Raw genomic sequence first — 15489 nt, 5'->3', positions numbered from 1 at the left:
GCCTGCCGGGGACCCCTCTCCGAGGAGCGGCCGTGGGCAGGCGGGGGGGGCTACGCGGGGGGGGCGGGGACCCCTCTCCGAGGAGCGGCCGTGGGCAGGCGGTGGGGCTACGCGGGGGGGCGGGGACCCCTCTCCGAGGGGCGGCCGTGGGCAGGCGGGGGGGCTACGCGGGGGGGCGGGGACCCCTCTCCGAGGAGCGGCCGTGGGCAGGCGGGGGAGCTATGCGGGGGGGCGGGGACCCCTCTCCGAGGAGCGGCCGTGGGCAGGCGGGGGGGCTACGCGGGGGGGCGGGGACCCCTCTCTGAGGGGCGGCCGTGGGCAGGCGGGGGGGCTATGCGGGGGGGGCGGGGACCCCTCTCCGAGGAGCGGCCGTGGGCAGGCGGGGGGCTACGCGGGGGGGCGGGGACCCCTCTCCGAGGGGCGGCCGTGGGCAGGCGGGGGGGCTATGCGGGGGGGCGGGGACCCCTCTCTGAGGGGCGGCCGTGGGCAGGCGGGGGGGCTATGCGGGGGGGCGGGGACCCCTCTCCGAGGAGCGGCCGTGGGCAGGCGGGGGGGCTACGCGGGGGGGCGGGGACCCCTCTCTGAGGGGCGGCCGTGGGCAGGCGGGGGGGCTACGCGGGGGGGCGGGGGACCCCTCTCTGAGGGGCGGCCGTGGGCAGGCGGGGGGGCTATGCGGGGGGGCGGGGACCCCTCTCCGAGGAGCGGCCGTGGGCAGGCGGGGGGGCTACGCGGGGGGGCGGGGACCCCTCTCTGAGGGGCGGCCGTGGGCAGGCGGGGGGGCTACGCGGGGGGGCGGGGACCCCTCTCTGAGGGGCGGCCGTGGGCAGGCGGGGGGGCTACGCGGGGGGGCGGGGACCCCTCTCTGAGGGGCGGCCGTGGGCAGGCGGGGGGGGCTATGCGGGGGGGCGGGGACCCCTCTCCGAGGGGCGGCCGTGGGCAGGCGGGGGGGCTACGCGGGGGGGCGGGGACCCCTCTCCGAGGAGCGGCCGTGGGCAGGCGGGGGGGCTATGCGGGGGGGCGGGGACCCCTCTCTGAGGGGCGGCCGTGGGCAGGCGGGGGGGCTACGCGGGGGGGCGGGGACCCCTCTCTGAGGGGCGGCCGTGGGCAGGCGGGGGGGCTACGCGGGGGGGCGGGGACCCCTCTCTGAGGGGCGGCCGTGGGCAGGCGGGGGGGCTATGCGGGGGGGCGGGGACCCCTCTCCGAGGAGCGGCCGTGGGCAGGCGGGGGGGCTATGCGGGGGGGGCGGGGACCCCTCTCCGAGGAGCGGCCGTGGGCAGGCGGGGGGGCTACGCGGGGGGGGCGGGGACCCCTCTCCGAGGGGCGGCCGTGGGCAGGCGGGGGGGCTACGCGGGGGGGGCGGGGACCCCTCTCCGAGGGGCGGCCGTGGGCAGGCGGGGGGGCTATGGGGGGGCGGGGACCCCTCTCCGAGGAGCGGCCGTGGGCAGGCGGGGGGGCTACGCGGGGGGGCGGGGACCCCTCTCCGAGGGGCGGCCGTGGGCAGGCGGGGGGGCTACGCGGGGGGGCGGGGACCCCTCTCCGAGGGGCGGCCGTGGGCAGGCGGGGGGGGCTATGTGGGGGGGGCGAGGACCTCTCTCCGAGGGGCGTCCGTGGGCAGGCGGGGGGGCTATGCGGGGGGGCGGGGACCTCTCTCCGAGGGGCAGCCGTGGGCAGGCAGGGGGGGCGGGGGGGGACCCCTCTCCGAGGGGCGGCCGTGGGCAGGCGGGGGGCTATCCGGGGGAGAGGGGGGCTCTTCCCCCGCACTCAGACCCCTGGCGGGGAGGGAGCAGGGCTAAGGCCCGGGTGAGTGGGCCTGGATGTGGCCGGGAAGCCCCACGGGGGTAGCCCTGCGAGCTGGTGCCGGGGTCCCAGTGCCCCCGGGTTTGGCAGTGGCAGGGTTGGTCTCGCCCCGGGGCAGTGACTTCCTCGGGCAGCCCTGGGCTCCCCCGCTTGCCCTCTGCTCCTGCCTAGCCGCAGGCTGAGACCTGCTGCCCCGCGGGCCCTGGGGAGGGGAGGGGAGGGGGCGCCCCGGGGTGAGCCCAGGCCGGGGCTCCAAGAGCCGTAGCAGGGCCGGGTCTGCAGCAGCAGAGGGGCCTCCCGGCTGCCTGCCCCGTCCTGGCACCCCGGCGGGTCGCTCAGCGGGCCCTGCGGCCAGCCCTGGAATCTCAGACCGAGCCGGGGCCCAGAGCGCGCTGCTGCGGCAGTGGCTGGAGTCCTGGGCCGCTCCCTGGGGCTCCAAGGGGGGGGGGGGCGCACGCTGGGGCCTGGGCAGAGCTGAGGCCGCCCGCCCACCGCCCCCCCTTGCCCCGTGGCCCGTGGTGGCCGTCGGCCCTGCTGGGCTCGCTAGGGCAGGGGACGCCTGCGCTTGGCTCACGGAGTCGGGCCCTTGGCTTCTCCCGCCCTCGGGGGGTGGGACGATTCCCCCCCCCCCACCCAGCGGCTGGCCCCAGGCTGCCGGGTTCTGCCTGGGCCTCTCGGCGCCTCCTCCGGGGCTGCCCCGCTTGGCGGTGACGCAGGCTGCCCCTGCAGGTGTATCGCCTCCTCTTCGGCGCCGCGCCAGCCTCGGCCGAGGACGCCGGCGTGGGGGAGCCCTGGGGCCGGTTCAGCGCCGGGGAAAAGATCCTGCAGCTGGAGGTGAGGTGGGGGGCGGGGGGTACGTGGCACGGCTCGAGCGCTCGCTGGGCCGGGGTTGGGAGGGACGTGGGCTGCCTGCCTGGTCGTGTGGCAGCTGGGAGGGTGTGGCAGCTGGCTGCATTGGAGGGGAGGGGAAGGAGGGCAGGCTCTGTAGCTGGGTTGGGGGCAGGGGCCAGGCTCTGTGACTGGGTTGGGGACAGAGGGCTGGGGGACAGGGCTGGCTGCGTGGCTGCATTGGGGGGCAGAGGGCTGGGGGGCAGAGGGCTGGCTGAGTGGCTGGGTTGGGGCAGAGGGCTTGGGGGGCAGGCTGCATGGCTGGGTTGGGGGGCAGAGGGCTGGGGGGCAGGCTGTGTGGCTGGGGTGGGGGGCAGAGGGCTGGCAGTGTGGCTGGGTTGGGGGCAGAGGGCTGGCTGTGGCTGGGTTGGGGGGCAGAAGGCTGGCTGTGTGGCTGGGTTGGGGGGCAGAGGGCTGGCTGCGTGGCTGGGTTGGGGGGCAGAGGGCGGGGGTCGGGGGCAGGCTATGTGGCTGAGTTGGAGGGCAGGGGGCTGGCTGCGTGGCTGGGTTGGGGGGCAGAGGGCGGGGGTCGGGGGCAGGCTATGTGGCTGAGTTGGAGGGCAGGGGGCTGGCTGCGTGGCTGGGTTGGGGGGCAGAGGCCTGGCTGTGTGGCTGGGTTGGGGGGCAGAGGGCGGGGGTCGGGGCCAGGCTATGTGGCTGAGTTGGAGGGCAGGGGGCTGGCTGCGTGGCTGGGTTGGGGGGCAGAGGGCGGGGGTCGGGGACAGGCTATGTGGCTGAGTTGGAGGGCAGGGGGCTGGCTGCGTGGCTGGGTTGGGGGGCAGAGGGCGGGGGTCGGGGACAGGCTATGTGGCTGAGTTGGAGGGCAGGGGGCTGGCTGCGTGGCTGGGTTGGGGGGCAGAGGGCGGGGGTCGGGGCCAGGCTATGTGGCTGAGTTGGAGGGCAGGGGGCTGGCTGCGTGGCTGGGTTGGGGGGCAGAGGGCGGGGGTCGGGGCAGGCTATGGGCTAAGTTGGGGGGCAGGGGGCTGGCTTGGCGGGAGGGCCGCACTGCGGCTGGGTCTTGCTTGGCTGCCCTGTCTCGCTGCCCACCCCACCCCAGCATCGCCCCGCTGCCCGCCAGCGCATTAGCCCCGGCCCTGCGGGAGGCCGAGGGGCTGCTCCAGTCTCGGCGAGCGGGACCCGGGTCCGGCCCTGCCCAGCCGCAGCTGCCGGGACGGAGGAGCCGGGGCCAAGTGTCGGCGCGTGAGGCTGAGCCGGGCCCTGGCTCTGCCATTGGTGCCGCGGGGGGAGGTGCCCGGCGGGGGCTGTGCCGGGCGGGGAGGCTGAGCCCGTGGGTGGCCCGTGGCCCGTTGCTCGTGGCCGTGCTGCTGGCCTCGTGGGGCGCGGTGGCTCGCTCTGCCTTGTGCACCGTCCCCTACGCCCAGCTGGGCTGCCCGCATTCCGCCCCGGGCCCTCGCCAGGGGCCACAAGGGACCTGCCCAGGTCGCCTCGCCCGGCAGCCACGCCGAGGTCGGCTTCGTCCTCTTCTTGGCGGGGGATTCCCTGCCCCACGGCCCGTGCGCTGGAGGGGCAGGGAGCCAAGATGCTGCTTTTCCGCTGCCCTGCTAAAAGCCTGCGGGAGCGGGGGGCCTTGTTCATTCCCACCCTGGCAGGGCTCGCGCCTCCTGCCCCACAGCCTCACCTCTGCCCCCCGTTGCTCCCAGGAGAACCTCCTGGGCGGGTGGAGGAACCTGGAAGACGGGCTGATCCACAGGGCCCTGCGCGACCCCAAGAGAGCTGCCCACCGGCAGGCCCTGCTGCACCTGCTGTCCCAGGCCCTGGGCCTGGCCGGCGCCCCCTCGGAGGCCTCCGCGCCCGACAGCCCCCAGGCCTTTGTGGAGGAGATGGAGGTGAGGGGCTGCGAGCGGTGGGGGGTAGCTGGGGGCATGCCCCAGCCCCACGGGAGAAGGGTCACCAGCTGGGATCCCCCTGCTCCGCGCTTGGCCATGGGGCTCCTGGCGGTGGGTCGGGCGGAGCTGGGGAGGGATCCCTGCTGCGGGGAGGGCGAGAGGCTGCCCGGGCACGAGGAGCCGCCCGCCAGCACAGCCTGTCTCCGCAGGGCGTCCTCTTCGCGCCAGCCGTGCTGGAGCGCCTGACCTGCGGCCCGGACCAGGAGGTGCTGCGGCAGATTCTGGCCGTCCCCGAGAGCCGGCGCCCCTGGCTGCGGGCCTACCGCGCCAGCGTCTGCAACGGGAGCGCCGGCACCCGCCGGGAGCGCTTCACGCAGCTGGCCACGGAGCTCCAGGAGCAGCTGGACACGCACAAAGTCATCAGCAGGGTAAGCGACCCCACTGCCTGCCTGGGACTGCCCGGCTCGGACGCGCTGGCCTGGGCCGCCGGGTACGTGCCCTGCCCCCTGCTGGGCTGCCGGGTACGTGCCCTGCCCCCTGCTGGGCTGCCGGGTACATGCCCTGCCGGCGGATGGCGTAAGCATGCGGTGCCCTGTGTCTGGGCTGCCCCCTGCTGGGCTGCCGGGTACATGCCCTGCCCCCTGCTGGGCTGCCGGGTACGTGCCCTGCCCCCTGCTGGGCTGCCGGGTACATGCCTTGCCAGCGGATGGCGTAAGCATGCGGTGCCCTGTGTCTGGGCTGTGGCCTGCTGGGCTGCCGGGTACGTGCCCTGCCCTCTGCTGGGCTGCCGGGTACGTGCCCTGCCCTCTGCTGGGCTGCCGGGTACGTGCCCTGCCCCCTGCTGGGCCGCCGGGTACGTGCCCTGCCGGCGGATGGCGTAAGCATGCGGTGCCCTGTGTCTGGGCTGTGGCCTGCTGGGCCGCCGGGTACATGCCCTGCCGGCGGATGGCGTAAGCATGCGGTGCCCTGTGTCTGGGCTGTGGCCTGCTGGGCCGCTGGGTACATGCCCTGCCGGCGGATGGCGTAAGCATGCGGTGCCCTCTGTCTGGGCTGTGGCCTGCTGGGCCGCCGGGTACGTGCCCTGCCGGCGGATGGCGTAAGCATGCGGTGCCCTGTGTCTGGGCTGTGGCCTGCTGGACTGCCGGGTACGTGCCCTGCCCCCTGCTGGGCTGCCGGGTACGTGCCCTGCCAGCGGATGGCGTAAGCATGCGGTGCCCTGTGTCTGGGCTGTGGCCTGCTGGGCTCAAGCCGTCCGTGAAAATCACTCACCTGCAGCCCCTGCGGGCCCAGGCAGCGGCGTTCCAGCCACGGCTCGGGCAGCGCTTGCTCCATCCCGGTCAGTCTGCCGCCAGCCTCCGTGGCCCCGGCAGCCCTGCCCCGCACCCCGTTGGCCGGGGGGCTGGGTCGGGGGCAGAGGCGCTGCATGGCGCTCGGCGTTTCCTTGGCTCTGTCCTGGCTGCGCCCCGGGCACCGGGAGCTGCTGGGAGCGGGCCCTGGGCGCCCTGCGCTGCTGCTGAGCCCCTCCCCCTCGGCTTGGCAGCTCCGGCTGGATGAGGTGAACAGCACGGCAGCCCAGCACCGGCTCCGCGCCCTCCTGCAGGACCTCCTGGAGCTGGAGAAGGTCCTCAAGGACGTGGGCATCCTCTCGGCTCTGGCCAAGCTGCTGCCCAAGGGCGCCTGTGCCAGCAAAGCGCCCCCGCCCGCCCCCAACAGCACCAGCTGGGGGGGCAACTTCACCGCCGGCGTCAACGCCACCGTGGAGGAGGGCGACAGGGAGCCGGTGGGGGAGAACCCCCAGGGCCAGTGCGCGGCCTTCGTGCAGCTCTGGGCCGGGCTGCAGCCCATCCTGTGCGGGAACAACCGGTAGGAGCGGCCGGGCGGGCGCCCCTGGGGCTGCTGGAGCCGGGCCGCAGCGAGGCCCCTTGGCAGAGCCGGAGGAGTGGGGGGGCTGGGAGGCCGGGTTACGGGTGGTGGGGAGGAGGGGGCAGCGGTGCCCTCGGGAAGGGGGGTTGGGCTGTTTCCACCTCCTGTGCCTGCAGCTCGTGTGGGCCCTGACGCGGGAACAGGGCTGCCTGGGGAGCCGGAGAGGCCACGTCGGCCCGGGCCCGGGCCCCCCACCGCAGAGCCGGGCCGTGGGAAAGCCAGGCTGCCCGTCCCCAGAGCCCTCCCTCCCGGGGCAGCCGGAGAGGCCACGTCGGCCCGGGCCTGGGCCCCCCACCGCAGAGCCGGGCCGTGGGAAATCCAGGCTGCCCGTCCCCAGAGCCCTCCCTCCTGGGGGCGCGAGACCGGCTGCTGCCTGAGGGCTCCACTCTGCCGCCCGGGCACTGCGCTTCCCCCCCCCAGGCGAACCTGCGACCGGGCCCGGGGGGAGGCTGGGAAGCGCCAGGCAGCGACTCCCCCCCGCCGCCCGCCCCTGCTGCCAGGCCTGACCCCGACGGTTCCCTTCCCAGCACCATCGAGCCGGAGGCCCTGAAGCAGGGCAACATGAGCTCCCTGGGCTTCACCAGCAAGGAGCAGCGCAACCTGGGGCTGCTGGTGCACCTCATGACCAGCAACCCCAAGATCCTCTACTCGCCCGTGGGGACCGAGGTGGACGAGGTGGTGCTGAAGGTGAGGCGCTGGGGGGCGGGGGAGCGGCCTGGCTGGGGGGCCGTCGGGCGCTGGGGCTGGGCCAGGGCTGGGCGGGGGCGGGTTTAATGGAGCCCTGGGGGCCCTTGGGCCCTATGGCCGAAGGCAGCGGGGGAGGGGGGCTGTGGGCTCCGGCGAGCGTCCTGCCGGCCTGGGCTGCGGGGCAGGCGCCTGGGGCAGTGTCCAGCCAACGCCGCAGGCCTCTGGCCCAGCCGGGCCTCTTGCGCCTTGGGCCTGGGAGCTGGTTCCCTTTGTGGTTTGCGCCGGCGCCGGTCCCTCTGCGGCGGCAGGAGGCCAGTTCCCCGGGGCCCGGCGCTTCCCATGGCTGTGAGGATGCTGGCGCAGGACCCTGCGCGCTTGCCTTGCTCACGCTGTGAGTGTCCAGGCAGCGAGGGCCGTGCCAGGCAGCGAGGGCCGTGCCATGCGCCGGTGGCACCGGGGTGGGCCTGAGGCCTGGTCTGGGAGTGGCTGTGACCTGAATCGGGGGGTACCACACGTGCCTGGGGCAGGTTTAATCCGGGCTTAGGTTGGCCGAATAGCGGTAACGCTGGGCCGGGGTGTAGGTACCGAGCAGCCCCGGCCCAGCCAGCGCCTGCCCCAGCGTGTGAACAGCTGGGCGCGGGGCTAATGCTTCCCCCGGCCTCGTGGCCCCTGCCATCCGCCCTCCCCTCTGCCCGCAGGCCAACGAGACCTTTGCCTTCGTCGGGAACGTGACGCGCTACGCCCAGGTCTGGCTGAACATCTCCTCCGAGATCCGGGCCTTCCTGGAGGAGGGCAAGCTGCAGCGCCGGATCCGCTGGCTTCAGGAGGTGCGGGGGGTTAGTTGGGAGCAAAGCCGAGGGGAGAACTCGGCCGCACGGCGTCTGAGCAGCTAACAAGCACTCCCAGCGCTCTGGAGCAAACGGCCCTCAGGGTCGCGCCCTGCCTGGGTCCGTGTGTTTCACCCTGCTGCATCCCGCCCGCTCCTGCGTCTTTATCCGGCTCCCCCCAAAACCTTAGATCCCCCAAATCCCGGGAGAGAGACGATTCCCGCCTGCTCCTTCAGCCCCCATCAAGTGGGTCACTGTGCACAGTGCGTCTGAATTCCACTCACGTACAGGTGCCATCCACAGCCGCCCACTAGGCATCGGGCTCGCTCCATCCCTCGCGTACATTTTAAGGTGGTTTTCCCTCAAATTCCCAGGCCGTTTTTTCTCCCCGCAGCAAAGTGCATTTGGGCTGTTCCCTGCAGGGCTCCGCTTTAGGGGGCGTGTCCTGGCCGCGAGCGCCTATAGACGGGAGGGGGGTTACAAGTTTGGGGCTGTCTCCCCTCCCACCCAGCCCCCCAGAATGGGGGGAGCCCTGCTAGGTCTGTAACCTCTCAGGGAAGGGGAGAGGCGGCTTTGGGCCCCTTCCCTGCTCCTGGCCTGCCCGGGCCTGCCGCCGGCTGCCTTGTGAGCAGTGCGCTGGCCGCCTGGCATGTGCCCTGTGCCTGGCACCCTGCACTGCACAGCCGAGCCGGCCAGGCCAGCTGCAAGGCAGCGTACAGCGCCCCTGCTGGCGAGAGCAGCGGGGTCGGAGAAGTGAGAGCACGGCTGCAGGCACTGGTGCGAGGCGGGGGTGGGGCCCGCCGTGCGAGTTGCACAAGTAGCACCGAGAGGTGCCGGTGTGATGTGGGAGCCCCCTGCCCCATTTCACCCTTTCTGCCCTCGGCCTGTTCTCCCTAGTTCTCCGCCGACCTGCACAGACACCCCGAGCTCCTGAACGCCTCGGACAGCAGCCTCCTGCGCCGCTTCCTGGAGGGCAACGTCTCGCTGCCCAACGCCAGCGCCCTGCTGCAGCAGCTGGACACCATCGACAACGCCGCCTGCGGCTGGATCCGCTTCATGTCCAAGGTGCGGACGGCGCGGCCCACGGAGCTGAGCCTGGGGCCTGCCCGGAGCCTGGCCCCGCGGTTCAGATCCCGCAGGCCGCACTCAGCCGGCTGTGCCAGGACTCTCGCCCGAGGCCGCTGGGCGTGGGCCTCTGTGACGGACCAGGCTGGGTCCGGGCACAGCCGAGGGCGTCCACTCGGGGCAAATTGCTCAGACTCGAGGCTCCATATAGCCCCAGCCCGGAGACCTTCCCAACAGGCCCCAAACCGGTCACACCGCGCGCTCAGCTGCCTGCCTGGCCAGCCAGAATCCTCACCAGCAAAACCCCCCTGACATCCCAGCTCTCCCCGTGCCCGATCAGCCCCAGGCCTAACACACAGGTGAGGGGTTTTAGAACCCAACCTCACCTCCCCCGAACAGGTTCTTCCGGTCCCAAGACACCAGCCACAGGTCCCAATCACAAACCAGGTCTTACCCACAAACCAGGCTGAGCCAATCCCTTCGAATCTAAAGGTTTATTACTAAAAGAAAGAAAAGCACGAGAGTGAGGTGGTTAAGGAGAATACATTACATGTATCGACTCACCCAGTTCTCGATCCAGGCTCTTAGCAGAGATGTGATAGCTGCTATCTTAAACGTCTCTGCTGTACATCCAGTGTCAGGACGGGTCCACAGCTCTTCCCGGCTCGTGGTTCCCTGCAAGGCTGCCTCTGGGATCAGGAGCTGAGCTCAAGACCAGATGGAGGGTGCCACATGGCACTTCCTTACCTCCCCTGGCATCTTCCAAGCTGTAGCAGGTCACATGGTTCTACAACCTGCCCTGCGTCCCATGCTGGCAGCCCTTAGGCCCGGCTGGATTGCAGGGATCAGTCCCGGTCCTGAGGTGGGCATTGGCACCTAGAGATTCGTTGTCCCCTTGCTAATTAGCACAGCCACTGGCTGAACGCTCCTTGCCGATTGCTCAGCCAGCGTCCCTCCGGCGTGCGTGTTTCTAACGCCCCACACACGTCAGAAGTATGTGAATGGCATGTACAGAATCACAAGAACAGAAGCTTTCATGTGACACCTCACACGGCCCCCTTGCTGCAGACTTTTAGGGAACCCCCCCCCCACGGGTGCAGCAGTGATCTTCAGAATCCGATAACGTGACCGCATCCCGGCGCGGGGTGGAGCCAAGCGCCTTTGGCAGGGCTGCTCCCTGGACTCCCCTTAGGGTCAGCTGGGGGCGGCCGTGCGCAGGCCAGCAGGGCACCTCGCCGGGGGCAGGGTCTGGATGCAGCTGACTCTGGCCTGTGCCCCGGAGCAGCCGTGGGGAAGCAGGCAGCCGTTCGTGGGTCTCACGGGCCGGGCCCTTCCCTCCCACCAGGTCAGCGTGGACATCTTCAAGGGCTTCCCCGACGAGGAGAGCATCGTCAACTACACGCTCAACCAGGCGTACCAGGACAACGTCACCGTGTTTGCCAGTACGGCCCAGCCCCGGACCCTGGGCCGGACACCGTCCCTCCCCGAGCGCAGTGCGAGAGCCAGCTCTGCCTGGCTGCCCTGGGGGTCGGACTGGGGGTCAGAGAGGCCCATTGGCCCCTGGCCTCAGCTCTCACAGGGTCCTGGCTTCTGGGACCCCGCTTCCGCGAGAGCCCCTCCAGTGCGGGGCTTGCTCAGTACCGCCGCTGGCAGTGCCCATCCCCCATGAAACCCAGGCTGGGCGGCTGGCGGGGTCGGCCAATCCCTCCCCAGGCCTGTGTGCAGGAGGGGGAAGCCATGAGCAGGGAGCGCCTGCTGGTTTATGAATGCTAGCTGGAGGGCTGCCCCTGGGCAGGAGGCTCCCAGTAATCCCTTGCGTATTGTCCACAGCAGGGACAAGGCAGGCTTGGGAGCCAACAGGAGGCTGGGCTTGGCCCTGCCACTGACTTGCTGGGCGACTTTGGGCGAGTCACGCCCTGTGCCTCAGTTTCCCCAACTCTAACACAAGGGAAGTGCTCTCGAGGCAGCTGCAGGTCTTATTCAGAGCCCTAGGACAGTGGTCTCCAACCTTTTTACACTCAAGATCGCTTTTTAAATGACAGACCAAGCCAAGATCTACCGCCCCGCCCCTTCCTTGAAGCCCCGCCCCTTCCTTGAAGCTCAGCGAGGGTGCACCACGCTTCACATGGGCAGGCGCAGAGGAGAAGCTGCCTGGCCTGCTGGCTGTGGCCTTCAGCCCAGAGGAGGCTGAACCGCGCTCCAGCTGATCGGCGGCTTCCCCTCTGCGCCTGCCCACGTGGAGCTTGGTGCACCCTGGCTGAGCGCCATGGCCAGCTGGCCGGGAAGCTGCTTCTCTTCCCTCCAGCCCGGCGGCCCTGCGCTTAGCCTGGGAAGCTTGCTCCAGCACAGCTGGAGCCTGACGCAGCCTCCCTGGGCTGGCGCAGGGCTGCTGGGCTGGGCGCAGGGCCGCTGGGCTGGAGGGAAGAGAAGCGGCTTCCCGGCCAGCTGGCCTTGGCGCTCAGCCAGGGGTGCACCAAGCTCCACGTGGGCAGGCGCAGAGGAGAAGCCGCCGATCAGCTGGAGCGCGGGGCAGCCTCTTTCAGCTGTAAGCCACAGTCAGCTGGTTGGGGTATTTCAGCCCTCCCGACCTCCCAGCTCCCACCATTCCTCGCAGCTACTCACCTGTGCTGTTGCTCGGTGAGTAGCTGCTCCTCAAATGAGGAAATCTAATGTAACTGTCCTGCGCAGGCGCGCAGTTCAGAGAGGGCTCAAGAGCTACTCTCAGGGTCTGTCTACACTACCCCCTAGTTCGAGCTAGGGTGGGAATGTAGCAACCGAGTTGCAAATGAAGCCCGGGATTTGAATTTCCCGGGCTTCATTTGCATCTCGCCGGGCGCCGCCATTTTTAAATGTCCGCTAGTGCGGACTCCATGCCCGCAGCTACACGCAGCACGGGCTAGGTAGTTCAGACTAGGCTTCCTATTCCTATTCCGAACTACCGTGACTCCTCGTGAAGCCTAGTCCGAACTACCTAGTCCGTGCCGCGTGTAGCCGCGGGCACGGAGTCCGCACTAGCGGACACTTAAAAATGGCGGCACCCGGCGAGATGCAAATGAAGCCTGGGAAATTCAAATCCCGGGCTTCATTTGCAACTCCGGTTGCCTACATTCCCACCCTAGTTCGAACTAGGGGGTAGTGTAGACAGACCCTGAGAGCCCTGAGGGTATGTCTACACTACCCTCCTAGTTCGAACTAGCGGAGTAATGTAGGCATACCGCACTTGCAAATGAAGCCCAGGATTTGAATTTCCCGGGCTTCATTTGCATAAGCGGGGAGCCGCCATTTTTAAAACCCCTCTCGTTCGAACCCTGTGCAGCACGGCTACACGGGGCACGAACTAGGTAGTTCGAACTAGGCTTCCTAGTTCGAACTACTGTTACTCCTCGTGGAATAGGCTTCATTTTCAAGTGCGGTATGCCTACATTACCCCGCTAGTTCGAACTAGGAGGGTAGTGTAGACATACCCTGAGATCTACCAGTAGATCGCAATCTACTGGTTGGTGACCACGGCCCTAGGAGCTGCTCACCAGGGCATGGCCATGATCACCATGGCCATTACTGGCTCCCTCCCCTGCCCTCCCCTCCTCTCCTGCTCTGGAGGTCAGTAGGACCCTGGGTCACGTTGGGTAATGTCCGGACGCAGAAGGAGCCAGGGGACCCGGCCTGTCCCAGCATGCGCTAGTCCGGGAGCCGGCCGGCAGCGCTCTGAGCCTGCTCCCCCCCCAGGTGTGATCTTCCAGACCAACAGGGATGGCTCCCTGCCCCCCCACGTGATGTACAAGATCCGGCAGAACTCCAGCTTCACCGAGAAGACCAACGAGATCCGCCGGGCGTACTGGCGCCCGGGCCCCAACACGGGCGGGCGCTTCTACTTCCTCTATGGCTTTGTGTGGATCCAGGGTGAGTGGGCCGTGGCCGTGGCTGTGCCCGTGTGGCCCTGCCCCCGGTGCCCCTGCCCACGCTGAGCTGGGCTCTCCGCTCTCCCCTCAGACATGATGGAGCGAGCCATAATCAACACCCTCGTGGGCCACGACGTGGTGGAGCCCGGCAACTATGTGCAGATGTTCCCCTACCCGTGTTACACCAGGGACGAGTGAGTACCCCGGGGGAGGGGTCAGTGCAGGGACCCGACGCTGCTTCCGCCCCACGGGGCCAGGCCAGCTAGGCCCTTGCGCCTCCAGCAGGAGTGGCCCGAGGGGAGACCGGGTCCCGGCGGTGACGTGCCGGCCCAGGGTGTGGGGCTCAGGCCGGAGCAGGATCCATGAGCCCCGAGCTGCTCCCCTTCCCTTCCGTGAGGCTGGTGCAGGGCTCCCCCTCCCCCCCCGGGGACGTAGAGCCTGCCATGGAGCTTTGCTGCTCTCTCCTCAGTTTCCTCTTCGTCATCGAGCACATGATGCCCCTGTGCATGGTGATCTCCTGGGTCTATTCGGTGGCCATGATGATCCAGCACATTGTGGCAGAGAAGGAGCATCGGCTGAAGGAGGTGGGGCCGGCGGGGCGCTGGGGTTAGTGTCCTGGCGGGCGGGGGAGGCAGGGTTAGCGTGCCAGTGGGGTGCTGGGGGTTAGCATTCCTATGGCCGGGGGAGGAGGCAGGGTTAGTGTGCCAGTGGGGTGCTGGGGGTTAGCATTCCTATGGCTGGGGGAGGAGGCAGGGTTAGTGTGCCAGTGGGGTGCTGGGGGTTAGCATTCCTATGGCCGGGGGAGGAGGCAGGATTAGCAGAGCGCTCAAGCACCGGGGGTTAGTGTTCCAGGTGGGCTGGCGGGGCGCTGGGGGGAGTTTTCCGGGCGGGGCACCGGGGGGAGCGTTCCGGGTGGGCTGGCGGGGCACTGGGGGTTAGTGTTCTGGGCGGGGCGCCGGGGGTTAGCGCTCCAGGCAGGCTGGCGGGGCGCCGGGGGGAGTTTTCCGGTTGGGCTGGCGGGGTGCTGGGGGGAGTTTTCCGGTTGGGCTGGCGGGGTGCTGGGGGGAGTTTTCCGGTTGGGCTGGCGGGGCGCTGGGGGGAGTTTTCCGGTTAGGCTGGCGGGGCGCCGGGGGGAGCGTTCCGGGCGGGCTGGCGGGGCGCTGGGGGTTAGTGTTCCGGGCAGGGCGCCGGGAATTAGCGTTCCAGGTGGGCTGGCGGGGCACCGGGGGGAGCATTCCGGGCGCTTCCGCGGTGCAAAGGCAGCAGGGATCCCCTGTGAGCACAGCCTGGCCCGGGCAGCGGCGGGTTGCTGGCTCCAGATGGGGGGGGCACCCCTGCGTGTCAAAGGGCCAGAGGAACCGCACAACCCGCCAGGGCAGCCCCGTGTTCCTTGCCTGGCGCTGGCTCCCCCCAGAGCCTGGCTCAGGAGCCAGGAGGGCTCTGGCGGCTCACGAGAGCACGAGGAAGTGGCTGGGCACGGTGCCAGTCCCCAGGAGCGTGAGCCCCGCCTGCCTGTGCCAAGCCACGGCGGGCAGGCTCCTCTGTCGGGCAGGGAGTCGCCCTCTGGGGTCCCTGGGCGCTGTCGGACATCACAGCCCAAGAGACCTGCTGGTTGGGCGGGTGCACTCCCATAGGAGGGCCCAGCCTCACGCTGCCACGGGCCGGCAACCACTAGGGGCACCTAGGAATGATGCCCCCCTTGCCAGGTCCTGCGGTGACGCGCGGTGTGAGCTCCGGTGACCCCTGGGCCCTGCGGGGGGGGGGGGTGTTCCCCTGGGAGCGGGGTCCCTGCGGTGACACACGGTCCGTGCTCCGGTGTCCCCTGGGCCCTGCGGGGGGGGGGGTTCCCCTGGGCCCTGCGGGGGGGGTCCCCTGGGAGCGGGGTCCCTGCGGTGACACACGGTCCGTGCTCCGGTGTCCCCTGGGCCCTGTGTGGGGGGGGGGGTTCCTCTGGGCCCTGCGGGGGGGGCTGCCCCTTGAGCCGGGCGCGCTGAGGGTTGGGCGCTGTCTCGTGCAGGTGATGAAGATGATGGGCCTGAACAACGCAGTGCACTGGGTGGCCTGGTTCATCACCGGCTTCGTGCAGCTCTCCATCTCCGTCACCGCGCTCACCGCCATCCTCAAGTACGGCAAGGTCCTGATGCACAGCGACGTCGTCATCATCTGGCTCTTCCTCGCCGTCTACGCCGTGGCCACCATCATGTTCTGGTGAGCGCCGGGGCAGGGCGGGGGAGGGGACGCAGGGGGTGGTGGGCTGATGCGGGGGATGCCCCCCAGAACTCCAGCGGGGGAAGGGTTTGTTGGGGTGGGGGTGGGGGTCAGGACTCTTCTGGGGGGTCGTTTCTCTGGAGGAGAGGGCTGGGGGGCTGACGCTCTGCCCCCGTTCTCGCCGTCTGCCCCCCAGTTTCCTGGTGTCCGTGCTGTATTCCAAGGCCAAGCTGGCCTCGGCCTGCGGGGGCATCATCTACTTCCTCAGCTACGTGCCCTACATGTACGTCGCCATCCGGGAGGAAGTGGCCCACGACAAGATCACGGCCTTCGAGAAGTGCATCGCCG

At 70.5% G+C, this 15489-nt stretch overlaps 1 protein-coding gene across 1 annotated transcript in view; it reads left to right on the top strand.

The window, feature by feature from the left end:
• The window catches only part of ABCA2 (ATP binding cassette subfamily A member 2), a 64580-nt gene that overhangs the window by 35995 nt on the left and 13096 nt on the right, over positions 1 to 15489 (top strand). The window contains exons 6-18 of the mRNA XM_075906026.1: positions 2527 to 2631; positions 4347 to 4532; positions 4742 to 4960; positions 6073 to 6395; positions 6983 to 7142; positions 7841 to 7969; positions 8867 to 9034; positions 10380 to 10476; positions 12761 to 12934; positions 13025 to 13127; positions 13403 to 13517; positions 14951 to 15141; positions 15338 to 15485. Of these exons, the coding sequence (XP_075762141.1) occupies positions 2527 to 2631; positions 4347 to 4532; positions 4742 to 4960; positions 6073 to 6395; positions 6983 to 7142; positions 7841 to 7969; positions 8867 to 9034; positions 10380 to 10476; positions 12761 to 12934; positions 13025 to 13127; positions 13403 to 13517; positions 14951 to 15141; positions 15338 to 15485 (2118 nt within the window). The remainder of the gene's footprint in view (positions 1 to 2526; positions 2632 to 4346; positions 4533 to 4741; positions 4961 to 6072; positions 6396 to 6982; positions 7143 to 7840; positions 7970 to 8866; positions 9035 to 10379; positions 10477 to 12760; positions 12935 to 13024; positions 13128 to 13402; positions 13518 to 14950; positions 15142 to 15337; positions 15486 to 15489) is intronic.

This window comes from Pelodiscus sinensis, chromosome 22, assembly GCF_049634645.1.
Source record: "Pelodiscus sinensis isolate JC-2024 chromosome 22, ASM4963464v1, whole genome shotgun sequence".
In the NCBI taxonomy this organism is placed as follows: Eukaryota; Metazoa; Chordata; order Testudines; family Trionychidae; genus Pelodiscus; species Pelodiscus sinensis.
This window is presented reverse-complemented; position numbering and strand designations above follow the sequence as displayed.